This window comes from Dendrobium catenatum, unplaced genomic scaffold, assembly GCF_001605985.2.
Source record: "Dendrobium catenatum unplaced genomic scaffold, ASM160598v2 fragScaff_scaffold_1413, whole genome shotgun sequence".
In the NCBI taxonomy this organism is placed as follows: Eukaryota; Viridiplantae; Streptophyta; class Magnoliopsida; order Asparagales; family Orchidaceae; genus Dendrobium; species Dendrobium catenatum.
In genome coordinates this window covers 123,620-142,246 of record NW_021319875.1, presented here as the reverse complement: position 1 = coordinate 142,246, position 18,627 = coordinate 123,620, and the positions used below count along the sequence as shown (strand labels likewise).

The following is an 18,627-nucleotide window of genomic DNA, read 5'->3' as shown; positions in this document are numbered from 1 at the left end:
CAATCTGAACTCGTGGCTCGATAAATTTAACTCGCGAGCTTGTAAACAAGTTGATTTCGAGTTGGCTCATTTGTATGCTTGACTCACTACCCCACTAACAACAACGGTGGTGGTTGACAGCAGTTGGTGGCAAGTGGTGGAGAGCAACGGTGGACGACGATGGCAGATTGCTTGCGATGACTACCGATGACCATTGTAGGTTGCAATGGTCGCGGGAGGTGGCCAATGACGATAGTGGTTGCAATGATAGGTTGTAGTCGATAAAAATTGGTTGAAAATGGGATAAACCTAACGATTTTCAAATACATCAAAATTAATCTAGACGATGAATTTCAATAACTTTTAATTTTTACTCTATATTTTTTTACTTTAAAAAATATCAATATTTTCAAAACTTCAACATTTAGAATAATTTATACTCTTCAGATCAAACATCATCTAACATAATCATATAAAATTATAGGAGAATGAATCATCATATTTTTTAATATGTATAATAAAATTAGTTTTCAAAAAAAGAAGAAAATAAAAAAAAAGCTCTAAGAGCTGACGCACGTTGAAACGCGTTCTAAATTACACAACTGCCCCTAAAAAGCGGAAAAAGTTTGCGTCCCATTGGAACTTTTCGCTAGCCTCCGTGGGCTCCAGCTTGCTCAGCCTGATCTCTCAGGTCTTATCTCCTGTGCAAATTCTTCAATTCGCCCTGCCCAGTAGGGAATCGAGTATCCCCAGTCTTCTTCTTTTTCCCTCAACTTGTTTCTCCAATCCTTCTTCTGTTCTATCCCCCCTAGGGTTTGTAACTGAAGTGGCGCGCTGAGGAGGGGAGTGAAAGGATTTTTATTTTCAGGATTTTCTGAGCCACCGGTAACTCCTTTTGCGGTGCTGTTTTAAATTTGCTTGTTCTATCTGTTTTTTCTTTCTCCTGGCCTATAAATATTTCAGATTTAAGCTTTCTCTGCTGCGTTTGAGCAGGCTATTTGTTTTTCTGTTATCTGGGATATTTATAAGTCATTTTGGAGCATGTGGTTCGGTTATTTTCGTTTTCTTCTTGGGCCAGTTTTCATTTTCTCTTTCACTGTTCTATTTTTGTTAGGATAATTCATGCCTCGAATTCAGCTATTTCTTTTTTAACAAGCTTTTTTACTTTAAAAGTTGATGGAGATTTAAGAGAGTTAGTTAGGAGGTTTTTGGAAAATGAGTATCTTTCTGCGTTATTTTACCCGCCCTTGCTTCATAATTTTTCGGGCTGTGCAATCCTTCTTAATTATTGAAAATTTTGAATAGCGATTGCTGATTTTAAGGCATGAACCATGGAAGGTGAAATATCAAGCTAGAGATGGAAATACTCTGACTGAAATCTGAATTTTTCTACATATTCATCTTTGGTCCTCTGCTTCCTGCTATTTCGGAAAAGAATATGCATAAAGTACATCATTGAGAACACTTTTTTATCCCACAGAAAGTAAACTGGAATAATAAAGTAATTTGACTTTATTACTCGGTCGAATTTTTGGAAGAGTTCTGTATTTAATAATCAGAGGGATAGAGTATTTAATTGCAATAAGTTGGTGGATGTATCCTTTAGAACAGAATCTCACAAATTTACCAACAACAGCAACTAATAAAACGCACCTGAATGAAAAGATGCTTTACTTTGTGCTCCTTTCACATTCTTCATGGTTAAAACATTATTTTTTAAAGATCGAAGTTATTGGAATAACTCGTTTATGTTGACTTATTTAATTAGATGATGATGGAAAAAAATAGTTAAATATTTAATTTTTTTCCTTTTTCATTCGATATTTGTTTATCCCATAGATTCTGACATATCTGTATTTTATCTGAAGAATTCTATCTCCTTTCTGTGGAAGGTTTGTCGAAGGTTTTCTATTTTTCATCAAAAGCTGTTCTATCAGAAAGTGATCCCTTGATTTTATCTATTGTCCATCTGATTCTAAGAAAATTACCATGGGCTGTCTTTGTGACTTTTGTGGGGGGCAAAGACCAATGGTATATTGTAGATCAGATGCTGCGTCCTTGTGCTTAGCTTGCGATCGCAATGTTCATTCTGCAAATGCACTATCTAGGCGCCACTCTCGAACTCTTTTATGCGATAGATGTTATTCACAACCAGCGAGTATTAGATGTATTGAAGAGAGCATTTCACTTTGCCAGAGTTGTGATTGGAATGGACATGGGAACTCCACATCATCTTCAGGACATAAAAGGCAAACAATTCGCTGCTATTCAGGTTGTCCATCCGCGACAGAGCTTGCCAGAATATGGCCCTTTGTTCTGGAATTTCTTCCAGTAGAAGATTCTAGCTGTGAGCAGGGAATAATGGGCTTATTGAGCATCAATGAGAACAGTACCAGTACTCATTGGGGACCCCCACAACAAAGTAGTACTTCTGATATGGCAGATATATGCAGAATGAATGATGTGGAGAAAGTTAATACAACAAATGTTCATATTGCTTCTTCGTCCATGGGTACTGCAATTCCTATGTTGTGCAAGACTGATCAACCAGCCGATTCAATTGATTCAACTACACCTAAGGTGCATGAAATCTCTTCAGTATTGTTGTTTGAAACAATTTTTCAATTCAATATCTCATTTATCTATGCTTCCTCCTTAAAGATTCTTTAGTTTAAGACTTGGATTGTATGACTTGTGGAGTGAACAAAGTACACTATTAAAATTCATATAGGCTTTTCCTTTACACAAAGAAGTTAAAAGCTAGAAATTAAGTACACATATCCAAGGTATTGAACACTATGTATTGGGTATCACTTGATCAAGAGGTTTCATTGGGACGAAACTTGACAAGAAATGCCTAGAGAAACTTCTCAATGCATGTATATCAAGCTAGTCAATGGAGAAGTTGTCCTATGTATGGACATAAAGTACTCCCTAATGCTACTTGAATGTAACCACTATTTAATTTCCAAGAGTTGTAAAAATGTTTCTGCATTTATTTGACACTCCAAGTAAAAATTGTTGAGGAATTTCCTTGAGGTCAAATATTTTCTCACATAGCAGTCTCCTTATATAATTTGGCTCCCTCGCTAGCAGCCCGAACTTAGCCGTGAGAAAGGTGGTGTTCAGGAGCTTCTTTGACACTATTTGTATGACTTAGCCGTCAGTCATGATGAATTGCACAGTTCTAGAATGGCCATCCACTTCAAATATATTTATGTGCTTGAATTTTATGCAACTATGTCATAGAGTACCAAATTTTTATTAACCATTTGCATCTACTAATTTTAGAAAAAGATTGACCCATTCACTTTAGGATCGCATGATTGATCTTGGAAGTTGTTGCGTGTTATAGCATTCACGGTGGTTGAGTTAGAGAGTTTATTGTCTTAGTATTGTACAAAAAATTAACATAGTTAAAAAAGGAGTTGAAGAAACATCCAAGTTTTTGTATGAAAAAAATTCAAAAATAGAAAAAAAAAAACATGAGGCCTATCTCTGTTGAAAAGATTTCACTAATATTTGTTATTGGTTATAAATGATGCCCTTCCATAGAGGGAAGTGTTGATATAATGTGGTAAACATATTACATGGTGAAAGTTGAAAGAGCCCTACAGTATGTGAGCTAATTTAAGAGATAATTTGCTTGTTTGTTTGGTCAAACTCCTTTGAAGAGGGGAGACTAAGGACTATGAAATCCAGCATAAGTCTTGGAGCCGTCTTCTACTGACGGTGTGCATCATGTGCAAATACATGATTTGAAATTGTTAATGATGATAGGTAATAGGCTGTGAGCGTCGGTGTAGCAAGGCAACAATGGTAAGAGGACTGTGGGTTGAAGGACTGTAGTTGAGTGATGGTGGTTGAAGGATCATAGTTGAGTCATATTGTTTGAAGGATTATAGTAGTGTAATGGAGTTTGGAGAACTATAGTTAGACAATAGTGGTTGAATGACTGTAGTCAGGCGAGAATGGCTAGAGTATTGTAGTCAGATGATAAATGTTCAAGGGTTATAGAAGGGTGATGGTGGTAAGAAAGCCATAGTTGAGAGATAGTAGTCGAAGAACTATAGTTGGACGACGGTGATCAAAAGGTTATTGTTGGGCTATCATGGTTAAATAGATGTAGTTGGGTGATGGTGTTTGAAGTGCTGTAGTTGGACGATAGATGTCGAAGTATTATAGTCAGATGATGGTGGTCAAATGATTATAGTTAGGCCATGACAATATACTTAGTGGTCGGAGAATCATATATGGAGGTTGTAGGACTGTGGTTACGAGACAATGGTCAGAGGATCATAATTGGCCCACAGTGGTCAGAGGATCGTAGTCAAATAATGGTCCAATGATGACAGTCGAGTGTGGTCTAATGAAGACGGTTGACTATGGTCCAACGACAACTATCGGGTAGTGGTTCGAGGATGGCGACTAGGAGATGGTCGAATGACGGTGATCTAGCAGTGGTCAAACAACAATAATTAGACATTGTCTTAGCAGTGGTTTGACGATGATGTGTTGGCACTGGTCTGGTAGTGGTCAGACGATGGTGCTTGGCTGGAATTATATGATTTTTTTAACTTCTGACGTCTCTTGAATCTTAAGGTAAGGTCCAAGCCTTCAGGTTTCTTCCGATCCTCTCTCATATAGAGAGTGAGAGCTTACTTATAGATTTTTGAGAATGGCATGTCCCATAGATGTTGCAAAAATCCTAATCACTCTATCAGATGACCCGTATTTATTCTCTTGATTATAGATTGTTCTGTAGACATTTAAATGCCATGTGACCAAATCATCTAAGGCGACTCTCTATAATCTTATCCTCCATAGGAGCTACTCCAACCTTTTCACATATATGATCATTTCGTATTCCTTCTCCAAGAGTAAAAAAGTCACTCATCCACCTAAGCATCCTCATCTCTGCAACACTTAATATTATGCTTCTCTTTTAATTGCCAACATTCTGCACCATAAAGCAGTGCAGGTCACTCCACCATCTTATAGAATTTTCCCTTAAGTTTGAGGGAGACTTTTTTATCACATAAAAGCCCGATGCTTTCCTCCACTTCAACCATCCAATTTGAATTCTACTAATAATATTCCCATCTATTTCACCACCACTCTAAACAATAAACCCCAATATTTCTAAAACGTGTACTCTTATTAATGACTTGATCTCCCAAAGTCACTATCCCCCATTAGATCTATTACTATTAAAATTACACTCCATATATTCAGTTTTAGATTTACTTAAATGAAAACTTTTATACTCTAAGGTTGACCTCATTATTCAAGTTTACCTTCAACTCCCTCTCTAGTCTTATCAACATCAAGAATACTATGAGTAAAAAGCATATACCACTCCTAATCTTCCTCACCAATAACTAATTCATTATCTTTATTTGACTTATCATCCATTTTTCTTATTAGTTACTCATTAGCATCATTTATATTATTTAATGAAATATGATCAATAATATTACGACGTAAGAAGATAACATCATCTATCATCTAAAACTGATTTTCCTTTGGGTGCTTAATATATGTAACTATTGACATAAATAAGACTTGTAGCATATACCAGGGTACAATCTCTTGCAACTGTCCAATGAGAACATCCATGAATAAAGCAAAAAGATAAGGACTTACAATTCTATAATCAAGAGTGATGTGTATGCTGAAAGATAAACCATCCTGATAGTGAAAACAACCAGTGATGTGTACGTTTAAATCCTCAACACCTCAATCATGTAAAATTCAAAATATTACATTTTGTTGCAAGCCTAATATTTTTAAAGAATTAAATTGGTCATCTTGAGAATTATTATCATAATTATAAGTTTAAAAAGTGCCATTTTTTCATCAGAATCATCATTATATCTCTAATCATAGTATTCTTTGCACCCTCCACATCTTCTTATTCATTTGTAAGTGTTTTAAACTTAGACGAAGATTAATTCTCTTTGCCTTTAGATTACTCTCAAATATTATAATTTCTTTTATAGACACAACTGGCTTTTGCAATAATTTTTCACTCCTAATTTTCCTCACCAATAACTAATTCATTATCTTCATTTGACTTATCATCCATTTTTCTTATTAGTTACTCATTAGCATCATTTATATTATTTAATGAAATATGATCAATAATATTACGACGTAAGAAGATAACATCATCTATCATCTAAAACTGATTTTCCTTTGGGTGCTTAATATATGTAACTATTGACATAAATAAGACTTGTACAATAATGAAAACACTTGGGCTTACAAAGCTGATTTCAATTATGTCTAAACTTATGTTGCTTAATATATAATATAACTTAAAGAAAATAATTTGCAAACTAAGCATAATAAAAAAAAGCCTTTGACAAAGAAAATAATAATAACTATTTTTAGATGTTTCCAGTGAATTTAATTAGAAGTGAAGAAATGTCTCAATGTCTGATACACGACATTGATGTCCGATTCTCGACGTCCTAATATTAATAATTTTAAGTGCAAATTTTAGTTAAATGACTTATTATTTCTAAATTATTTTTAATATTATACTTATTCAATTTTTATGCATTATTTTTTAAATATAAAAAATATAATACCATGTACAACCCGTGTCCGTGTCTTATATTTTCAATAATTGACTTGTCCTGTGTCCGTGTCGTGTTGTATTTGTGTCGCCGTGTTTGTGTTTATGCATCATAGGCCCATTCTCCATTATCAAAGCCTTGAAAGCCTTCTTGCATTGAAGGCAAGAGTAGTGCATTAAAAGAGAGATCCCTCAAGGGCGAGTTATACATTAGCCCTCCTTATCCATAACTAGATACTTGAGCCTTCTTCCCCTAATCAAAATATCCTTGGTTGCACGTGGACCTTCAAGACTAAACTCAAAAGGCTCCATTGCTCGACACAAGGCATATCTTGTTCCTCAAGGTTACAAGCAAGAGAAATGGTTGATTATACGGAAACAATTAGTCTTGTAATGATACAATTCATAACTCTTCTCACCATAGCCATGTGCCAAAATTTGTCCCTTTGACAAACATTCACACTATGTCTACAAGGTACCCTTGGACGAAGCAACCCATGGCTGCCGATAAGGATCCTTCGGTCAGGTTAGGTCGACTATCTCTTCTGACTAAGTAGACTAGGGATCATGATGGGTCGGGACGATGGAACTATGGGACCTTAATCGGGTTCATCATCATTCCCCCCACTATTCGCTTTAAGTGCACGGTGATTAAATTCCAATTTTCAATATCAAATTTTGCTACTACTATATTCTAGATACTATGTATCTGTTCAACGACTAGCCTTAATTGGAAGTTCTCACTCGTTATTGGGAGGGTAATTAACTATAGGGGCTTGCGCCTATAGAAAACCTGAACTCAGATCATAAAGTCCTCGCAAAATGAGGGCAAAATCTCTAGGTAGTGTCATATCTAAAAACCCAATTTGCCTTCTGAAAATTTACCTTGAAACTTAAACTTGTTAAAACTCTCCTTGCTCATAAAAAGGAGGGTGGGGTGCGAATTTTTGGAGCCCACACTACTACCGTCATGGACATCAGTTGGTTATGTCATCTTCTATTGAACTTCGCATCCTAATGCAGCAGCTTTCTCTCCTTTATTGTGACAAAATCTATACTATGTCCCTCACCAACAATCCTATTTTTTTATGCCCGCATGAAACACATTGAAAACGATTATTGCTTTATTGGATAACACATCCTATCCAAAGAAATCCAAGTTTTCCACACCAACTCCCAAGATCACATCTTTACCAATGCTCTCTCAATCTAGAAATTTAATTTTCTAAGAAACAGGTTGACAATCCAACCTGGACTCATCAACTCGCCTGGAGGTAATAATGGTCACAGCTCTACATCAAGTGATAGAGAACATGAAGCAGGAAATACAGCAATCCACACATCTCCACCGCACAACAAAAACTACCTTTAGGTTATTGATCATTAAATAATAACAAAAATATTCCCATCTGTCGTACCTTCATCATCTACCGTTATATATACCCTATGATGCTGTAGAACTGCAAAATGAATAGGAATCAATCTTCTAGTATTTCCTTTCCTTTTTTCTCTTTCTGTACTCTTCTGCTTTACAGTTACTCTCAACACTAGCTAACTAACTGCATCAGTTCTTTGTCTAATTCAATTGATTTTATGTATATTTGTTTACCTTCTGATTATTTATGAAATCTTCAATGGGTTGATATTTAGATTTTTTAGCATATACTATCTTGAACATCAATTTAGATGAAGAGTAATCTTGCAGTGTATGCAACATGATCATACTTGACACAGATATGTATAAGCATTCTGATTTGAAGTGTCAAAAAGGAAACCGTAAGCAAAACATGCAGCGGTCCCTCTTCATTAAAAAGGAAGTTATAAGTATCTTAAATAGCTTGCACGATAATGGAAACGTTATGAAACATACACATGCTTATTAGTGCTGAAACTTATTTTTTCTTGATCGTGCATTTACTGACGATCAGTTTTTTTCAATGAACTATGTAGTCTAGTGATGGTAGAACGAAGAAAGTGGCAAATAGTGAAGATGATTTCTATGATGGTTTTGCTGTAGATGATGAATTGACTTTTGAGAACTATGAGGAACTTTTTGGTGCTTCTCATGCACATTCAGAGCATCTTTTTGACGATGTCGGGATTGATAGCATTTTTGAAAAGAAGGAGAATTCTGCTGCTAATTCCAACTGTCAAGGTGAATTTGTTGCCGAGGTAAATTCTAGAAATACTTTGTAGCCTTGTCTTAAAACTAATAGCTTACCGCCACATTATAAATTAGAATCACACATTCACATTGTATGGCATCCTCACTTAGGCATGACGAGGACATGATCCATTTTTACTATTTATTAATTTTGGCAATTTGGGTCTGCAGTTTTCACTATGAGTACGCTGAAATTCTGTGGTACTTGCATTTTTTTGCTTCATGTTGTTATTAGCCTTACCCACCTAGTTGGAGGGATTTTGATATAGGATGTTGGAAAAATGAAGAGCCAAAAACATGGTTTTTTATTACCTATATTTTTATTTGCTACTTATTCATTGGATTATAAGATATACCTTGGATAATATTATTAAAGAATTTATTGTCACTAGTTAATCATGCAGAAATGTTGTCCTATGCATCAAAAGGTTAGTTAAAAAAAAGCTACCGTTGATAAATAGATGAGCATTACTTGGTTCCATTATGCGTTAACTTGCAATTTCAAATTGATTGAGAAATCATTTTATTTGCATTGAGTTTAGGAATATTGTATAACACTACACATATTGATCCATTTGTGAAGGACCACTATTATAAAAGAAATGAAAACCATAACTTTGTTCCATTGTGTGTGAAATTATGAGTTCAATTGATTGGGAAATTATTTTATCTGCATTGAATTTAGGAAAATTTGATAGTTGACTCATTTATGATTACGAATAAAATTTTTAAAATTTAATGAAATGACCTTTAGATTTTCAATTTTTATCAACAAGGATATTTAAAACATAAAACTTCAATTTTTAATTTATTTCAAATAACCTTAATCTTTCTTTGTCCTCAGACTCCTTGTCTTCAACGCTTGTGGATGATCATTGGGCATCCAAACTTATGAGCTCATTGAGATGCCCTGTCGACCTTTGTTGGTATTGGCATAGCCCCTGCATTTCACTCTTAAGGATCTCAAATTTGGATTCTGCACTTAGACTTGTCATTGGGATCACGCCATCACGATAAATTTTCTTTTAGTGTTTTAGTTGGAGTAAACCTCAATATTTTCTTAAGATCTTTTAAGACAAACTTTATAAAATAGTAAGACTTTAGCAAAATACTAGGGTTCAATATAACCTAGGTAAATTACAAGGATTGGTGCAACCCTTCTATCAAAACCCTAACTAAATTATCTGGATTCCATACTACCCTGGTAAAATTACCAGTGTTTCTTTTCAATCTTGGTGAACCTATGGATTGATGGCAGCCTTGATACAACTATTAGTGTTCGAAAATCATTAGTGTTTTTAAGCGTCCTTACGTATGTAAAAGTTAAAAGTTAACAACTACTTCACTAGGTTGAAAATGTTGTCGTTCACAAATGGCTCACACTAACAGGAGTCATATACAAATTCCTTTTGGGTTATAACTTGAAAGTCCATCTTCCTAATTTTTCCATAAATCAGTTAATACTAACTTTATTTTTGGTTTCTCGTCTTGCTTCTGCACCACTAACTTTATGGTTTGGGGAGTGACATAAGCTACATTGGAGTTTTGTTTATCGTGATTGTGGAAAGCTTGATATGACTTTTGTGAGCGCTTTCGATTAATGAAATGAGCTTTTATACATTTTATTGCATTTAAGTGAACTTTTATGTTGGCTGTATTTGGAAGTTGCAGATTTGAGTGATGGGAAATGAAAAAAAGCGTTGAAAGTTCAAATCAATAACTACAAATTCAAATCAATTGTTACAGATTCATAATCAACCAATGTCCTCATTTTTCATCAATCTAAATGAGGTAATGTGCAACACCTTAAGATGGATCTCCATACAGATGGAGGTTGATCGCTCTCTGTTAACCATAAAAACACATAAAAAGAAGGTTGAATTTGTCCCTTTTGCCTTTATTCTTTTGTCTTTTTACTATAATTTATAGAATCGAGTAGCATTTATGCATCTTTTCAGTAATGTTTCTATGCCATTCATGTTTTTTCTTTTTCATATCCATATGCTTTATTTGTGTGCTCTTTACCACACAGCGCACTTATTAATTTTACTCTACTCACAAAAGTTAAAAAGTTGAAGTTTTTTGGACGGAAATTTGTATGTACATATGAAACGGTTGGCCTATGTGTTTCACTACAACCATTGCATGGGAAAAAGTCATCCAAATGCAACAGCATTGTGGAAGGGAACTTTACTCCCATCTGTGCACCCGGTTCATAAAAAAAAGTACATAATGTAGATACACTTCCCTACATTGCCGAATCATGTTGTTTTAAAGTTGATTGAACCTGTACGCTGAATCTACTGATTCACAAAATGTGCAGCCTGAAGTTAGTATTGCATTGTTGAAGCTGGTTTTTTATCCTGTGGATAACTTCTTTTTAAGTTAATTATTCTAACTTTACTCTTCTTTCTTAGGCATCATCTGCTGTTCAGGTTAAATCCATTCAAGTAAAAAGCAGCTATGATATATCTGTTGATTCTGTGATGCCAAACCAAGGGGCAAAAATAGACTATAACATGTCGATCTCAACGAAGCAAGCTCGTTCCAGCCTATCCCGAACTTTTTCTAGTTTAACTGGTGAGAGCAGTGCTAGTGACTATCAAGATTGTGGGATGTCATCAATGCTTCTTGTGGGTGAACCTCCATATCATCCGACCAGCTCTGATATCTCAATTCAGGCAATTAACAGGGATAATGCTGTTATGCGTTACAAAGAAAAGAAAAAAGCACGCATGTAAGTGATGTGCCTTTTTTAAAAAATTTCACGTTTGAGTTGAGCATTAATTACTAACTTAAGGCCTTCATCCCTATCTCTACTTTCTCATGGTCTGGCCTTTTCTTACGGCTTCACTAGTACACTTGTACTAAGTTACTGATGTTTTGTTTTTTACTAAGTTACTGATAAAATATAATATAAAATCAAAATCAATAAGCAAATAGAGTGACCTCATGATTCGAAGGATTTCTCTTCACCACAGACCCATGCTCAAATACACTTTAGTAGTTTTTAAGCATAATTTATTACATAAATCCTCGAAAAAAAAAGAGTAGTAAAACAATAAGGTACTTTTATTGCTTCTTTATTCTCCTCTTCATCTTTTAATTGTTCAATTGTCAATTTACATTCATCCCTTTTATTTCATGTTTTCCCTTTTGGGTACTTTGTTCCTCTTAGGTACTCATTAGGTAATATGTTGGCATGTTATTTTCCTTATAAGTATTCTTATTATTCTCTTAGATTTTTGCATAGTTGCATGATTTGTGAACTTAAGTATTAGGGATGTTTATTCTCTTTAGGGATTTCATAAGGATATTTGATTGGGTAATTAAACAACAAATAGCTTTATTTATTTTCTTCTCATCTTTTATTATTAAAGTCGAGGGTTTCCCCATATTTTGAGGAATCATACCCGTAAGTAAGTTTGGGTTTTCTACTTGATTTCCCTTCTTTGGCCCTTTTTTTTTATCTTTTTATTATGTTGAATGATAAAACTTTAAAAAATATACATTGTAATATTTTATTTTGATGACTAGCATATTAGGCACTCCAAAATATTCTTCATAATTAAATAGATGATATCTTTTAGAGTCTTGCTTCACTCTAGGGTTGTCTACATTGGCGCTCAAATGTTGCCTTTGAGGATGTCTGATGCCTTTAATAATATTACAACTAAGTTATAAAATGAAATACAAAAGGTAATAATAATAAACTTTTGTTTACTGTTAAGATGGACCTTTACAATAAAAACCCTCTAAATAAAAAAATTATTATTTATGGGCTATTAAAGGTTCATGAACTCGAGTGGTGACCTCTTCCTAACTCTTTTAGAGTCTACAAACCAAACATCAATTAGCATAGAGTTTTCAAGGTAGATTATTTTACAGGTATAAGTTTAACTTGGTAATTTGAACTATCTTGAGTTTGTACTAGATTTAGGGGATTGAGGTTTCCCATGGGTGCTACCCTATGTTTAATAATATGTCAAGTGTGCTACCCGAGAAAACTCTCAATTAAGGACATCACGTGCACTCTAGATTGATAGCGGTTTAGTTTGATTTTGAATTTGGGCATGTTAGTGGAATTAATGCTCATCTCGATTAAGATCTCATACTGATGTCAACCTGATTCAACTTGATGGACCCAATCTTCTAAAAACATAAGGCGCAGATGCCATGTTGTCTAATGAGTCTAATTAGCATGTATGAGTTAACTTCTATTAAGTATCCTAAGTAGAACAAAAGCACCCTACAGCATACTTGAGAATTAATTCCTAACCATGTTTGAGTTAGGATTGGGAATTCCAAGCTTACATATCTGTATTTGATAAAAAAAGTTTATGAGACTTGAGACTATCCTATTTGGTACGATCTCAGGTTAGTGGATCAGGATTTGAGAATTCTTTAATTAAGTAATCTTGTAGACTGAATTGTTAGGCTTGAGTTTGGAAACGTTCAGTGAAGGGAATTAGGTTAATTTGGAAGCATCGACGAAGTCGACAAGGGCATAGCTGCCTATCTGAGTGTGCAGAGACAGGATATGCTAGTGACGAACTGTATGTAGTACTGTGCAGTAAGTAGTCCGTTAAGAGGAACATGGAGCTGGGCTATGGATCTGATACACCGTGGAAGTTATTAAACTGGCAGAAAACAGTAGAAATCTGCAGGAATTTGAGGGATGATGATGGATTTTTGATTGATAACTCGACAAGAAAATAAGATATAAGCGATCTATAATTAGAAAGGTAGATCGACTCTCCCAAACAACCTAGATGTCACTAGGAAGCCTTCAAAGTAAAAAAGAACTACAACAATACTCAAATCAAAACATGCATGAAGAAAAATAAACCCTAAAACCAGCCTTAAATAAGCTGTCAAATTTCCTCCAAAACAGATTTTTTTCCTTATTAATTTCCCTCTTTAATTTGAATTCAATTAGGAAGATTTCCTAATTGATCCTCTCCTAACATAATGAATTAATTCCTTACTGTAGCCAAACGGGCAATAAAATTTATAGCAGATTTCAGCAAGAGATGGAATATATCATGATCGCTTCATTGTTTAATGTACTTGGCACATCACCCCTTTTTGCTAAGAGCATTTGTTTATTATTTGTATTGATTGGCATGTTTTTAATTCCTAATTTCTAATGAGTTAATGTACGCAGGGTCAGTATTGATTTGTTTGATAAAGAATGCATGAGTATACTCGCTATAACTAATTTTAAAGCTAGTTTGTTACTAAAACAGTTGAAATTAAAACATAAACAATATGTTTTAAGAAAACATGTCGCTTAGATGATGTGGTCCTGTTGCTTTGCTCACCTTTACGGTTGCTTGCATCAAGGTAAGTCCATGTGGTTGAATGTTCCACGAGAGGACTATCTACAAAGAGTTCAATATATATTTATGACCCAGGTTAACAATGTTTGAGCAAGGAACTAGAACCATATTATATCACAAGATGTAAAAACAATCGATGATGTCATATTATTATAGAATTAGAGAGAACCAATTTGTATTTAGCTTGAAGAAAATTATTTATGGTGTGGATTCTCTTTCTTTCTCATCATCATAAGCCAGTTCTGAATGTCTGCAAATATATCCGCAAAATCCGTTGTGAAAGTATTTTGTCGAATATAGAATTTTTGAAAATTGTTACAGGTATTATAATAGAAAAGTTGAATAAATTCTTTTTTATAATTATCATACTCTAGCTGTTCTGATTTAAAAAAAAAAAAATCTTCTCATTATATGAACTTTCAAAAAATAACAAAAAAGTGTTGCCATAGAGTAATGTGACAGTAATTTGTAAACTAAAATGATGAAAAATTTTATTTCCTTTGCCACAGCTTCCTTTCATTCCTAGTCCTTTTAACACATATTATACTGTTCCACTTCTTACAGTTGAGTTATCCTATCTTCTTACAATTTTCTTTTAACAGGTTTGAAAAGAAAATAAGGTATGCCTCTCGCAAAACTAGGGCAGACTCCAGAAGGCGCGTGAAAGGAAGATTTGTAAAAGCTGGTGAAGCTTTTGATTATGATCCACTCTCCCAAGCTAGAGCCTGATAAATCCACAACTTCGGCTTCGTTTGGGACGGCTTTCTTACGGCTTCTTAAAGAAGCTTTTTAGTACAAAAATTAAAAATTTTCTATTAAAAAGTTGTTTTAAGAAGCAGTAAGAAAGTCATCCTAAACAAAGCTTTCATCTTACCATGGAACAGACAAAAATATCCATTTGGTAGTTTTTTGATCATTGAATCTGGTAGCTTCTTTACACCTTTTCAATTTGCAAGGAACACCCAATGATACTATTCCCTCTAACGGCTCCTCGTAGGATCTTCCAGTTGAGGATATAATCAATCCTTCTTTTCTTAGTATGTAATATCTTTCAGCTATTTCTGTTCTATTCTTCTCCTTATGCCTTGATAGGCGTCATATGTAAATTTTTGTTTCTTAAATGTGAAAATTTTGTAAATTATAGCATCTGTTTTATGCTAAAAGATACCAATTTGTATGCGTTCAGCACCTGAGATAACTATATTTCTATAGGGAGGCTTGAATAAGAACTGTGAAGTTGGTCTTCTGTGTTCTTGCTGCAGAATGAGAGAGAGAGAGATTGGTCTTGTTTTATTGGTGCAGAATGAGAGAGACTTAATTTCAAAAGATCTGTATAGAATGATATATGTTGTTATTACAAAATTCATGTTAATATTGAATGGATGACTTGTCTATTTACAGTGCTTGTGTGGTAGTTGTAGTTGTGGGCTGTCTCAACCGCAGGCAGAACTTATGGCTTACCTTTCTGTTTTAAAAAGAGCATGCACAATTTTTTTTTTTTAAAGTTTTGAGATAAGATGAAATTGATGCGTTTTGGACGTTATTTTTAAAAATAACTAGTAGATTAAAAGAAAAATGCAGGAAAAAATATTAGGATTGATTTTTGATTATCATTGATTTATTATTTGAGAGATAGACTTGCTCTCTACAAATTCTAGGTCCTGTTAGGAATAATTCTAAAGAAAAATTATAGCAAATACAATTGTATAATGAATATAAAATCATCCAAATAATTTTAATATAAACTTTTTTCCAAAATTTGAATTTAAATTAGTCAATTTTTTTATAAATAAAGTTTTTCTAATTCCCTCCCAATCAAATTAGCTATCTTTATCTAAATAAATCTTTCTTAATTCCCTTCCAATTAAATCATGGGCGTATCAATGCTTTCCCCCAAAGATGCATTTTGTTCTCAAGGTAGAAGGATATGATCTATCTCCTGATTATCTTGTATGGCTTCCATGAGACTTTATACGACTTTCTCGATGGTGCATCAGCAGTCTTGTTCTACAGTCTTAAGCAATATTGGATCTCAAAATTATATCTAGGTAACTTGGATAACAACCTCGAATGCTCCTCATTCACCATATTTTGCTCCAATTGAAACTTCAGGCTCCTCTGGTCTGTCATGATGATAAAGTGTTGTCAATAAATATGGTCTTAACTTTTAGATGGCTAAGACAATTGTCATGAACTCTCGCTTATACGGACTTGAGCCTCGCCCTGGTTGTGAGGACCTAGCTAAAATAGGCAATAGATTGATGATTCTGGATGAGTACAACCCCTAGTTTGTATCTTGATGCATTCGTCTCCACATCAAATGATCTATTGAAGTCAGGAATTGCTAATATTGACACGCTGGTCATGGCTTTCTTTAACTGCTTGAAGGCCTGTGTTGCTTCTTCCATAATTGAAATTGTCCTTTAGCTACTCCATCAATGGTCATGCTATCATGCCATATCTTTTGGCACAACCTGACCCAATATGACCTGATTCTTCACAGGTCACATAATGTTTGATTGTAGCAAGACTGACCCCTAGATCCAATTAGAGAAGTGAAAACAATTTAAATTTATATATTTATAAAGACACTATTGAACATAAATAAAGTGGAAGATTATATCTAAAAAAAGTTAATTTTTTATTATATCATCCAAAAATACATGTATAATATGAGGTATTTACAACATCACTTGAAAATAGACATCACAACCAAATAAAAGTCAAACCTACAAAATAAAGCTAACCAAAAGGCTATAACTACAAAACATATTTGAGCATATTATTCAAAGCTACTCAGCTCGCTTCTTACAATTTTTCCATTGCCTAAAAATTACAGCAAAAACATGAATGAGCTAGCTCAGTAGGCTATCTTAGCCTAAAATAAAAATTAATAATTTAAAATAAAAGGCTGAAACTACTGTGCTATAATTGTAAACTGAAGTACTATACAAAAATCTAAAACTAAACTTCATATAAGTATTTAAAAGCATTTAAAATGTAAACAAATATTTCATAGTGATTATAAAAATGACTTTCAGCCCAAATCTCATATATCTTCATTAACAAAATCCCGCCTCGATAGCCCACTAGCTCTGTCATAACATAATTCCACCTCGGTAGCCCACTTGCTCCAGCATAATAAAATCCTACCTTGATAACCCACTGGTTCTAACATAACTGAATTTTACCTCGTTCATCCACTGACTCTGACGTTCATCCACTGACTCTGACATGTCATAATCCTCCCTTGGTAGCCTACTGGCTATGACATGATAGAATCCCACCACAGTAGCTCATTTACTCTGACATAACAGAATCCCACCTTGGTAGCCCACTAGCTTCAACATTATAAAATCCTACCTCAATAGCCCACTGACTCCGACATAACAAAATTCTACCTCGGTAGCCCAATGACTTCGGCATAACATAATCTCACCTCGGTAACCTACTAGCTCCATCATAACATAATCCCACATCGGTAACCCACTAGCTTCGGCATAACATAATCCCTTCTCGATAGCCTACTAGATTCAATATAACAGAATCCCACCTTGGTAGCCCACTGACTTTGACATAATAAAGTTCCACCTTGGTAGCCCATTGACTCCAACATAACAAATCCTATCTTTTATAGCCCATTGGCTTTGGCATAACAAAATACCACATTAGTAGCTTAATAGGTTTGACATACCATAATCTCACCTTGGCAACCTACTGGTTCTACCATAACAGAACATCACATCAATCATCTCACATTTATTTCACCATTATACATATTTTTTGATGTATTTCATTAATTCAGGAATAATTGGACTCAATTAAAAAAAAATGCAAAAAATGCCTTAATGGTAGGCAACATTAACATTCCTGAGTAAAAATTTATAGTTTTAAAATATAATCAACTTACTAGAGATCGTATAAAATATTATTTAAGACTTTAATAATACCACGCCACTATTTTTTAGAGCCCAAATTATTTTCTATTTAATTAAAATCACACAAATTTTAAAACCCATGGTGAATTTTTTTTTAATAAATATTAAAAATATTCATAATCTCTGTCTTTCTAACATATAAAAGTTACACGATAAAAGTTTTATTAATACAAAATTATCCTTATTTTTTGGTAATAGAAATATCAATTTTATCATAAAAATCCTAGAAACATCGAATCATTAAAAATTGAAATAGGTAAAATGCAACCACCTTCAGACGATTAACATTTCCAACTAGCTTGATCGCTAAAAATGATCTGAAGCGGCTTAAAATGGATTTTCTCTCTATAAACCCCCTATCTCTACTTCATCTTGCTACATGTGATTGAATGAATGGAATAATAGATTTAAAATATAATTAAAGTGTAGTTAGAAAATACTTCCAAACACATACAAATGAGTTTAAACAAAAAATTTCTAATAAGTTACATATTTAAATCAAGTAAAATTTGTTTGAACTATACACTAATCCTAGAGGTCTTACACCCTCGCACAAACTTTTGATAGTACACGTGAGACCTAAGAATCCTCTCAAATCCTTTAAGTTTTTTGGTAATGGCC

General features: G+C 34.0%; 1 protein-coding gene across 3 annotated transcripts; it reads left to right on the top strand.

The window, feature by feature from the left end:
• Window positions 1–635: 635 nt before the first annotated feature.
• LOC110094897 (zinc finger protein CONSTANS-LIKE 10) lies at window positions 636–15,314 on the top strand. 3 transcript variants are annotated; one of them, XM_020820237.2, is made up of 5 exons: window positions 636–864; window positions 1,872–2,559; window positions 8,513–8,734; window positions 11,144–11,463; window positions 14,671–15,314. In XM_020820237.2, the coding sequence occupies exons 2-5, from the start codon at window positions 1,969–1,971 to the stop codon at window positions 14,795–14,797; spliced, it is 1,260 nt and encodes a 419-aa protein (XP_020675896.1). In that variant the 5' UTR covers window positions 636–864; window positions 1,872–1,968; the 3' UTR covers window positions 14,798–15,314. The 3 variants fall into 3 exon arrangements, with proteins under 3 accessions (XP_020675896.1, XP_020675894.1, XP_028555744.1); XM_020820235.2 differs by having other exon boundaries at window positions 1,848–2,559; XM_028699911.1 differs by having other exon boundaries at window positions 1,819–2,559.
• The last annotated feature ends 3,313 nt before the right edge of the window (window positions 15,315–18,627 follow it).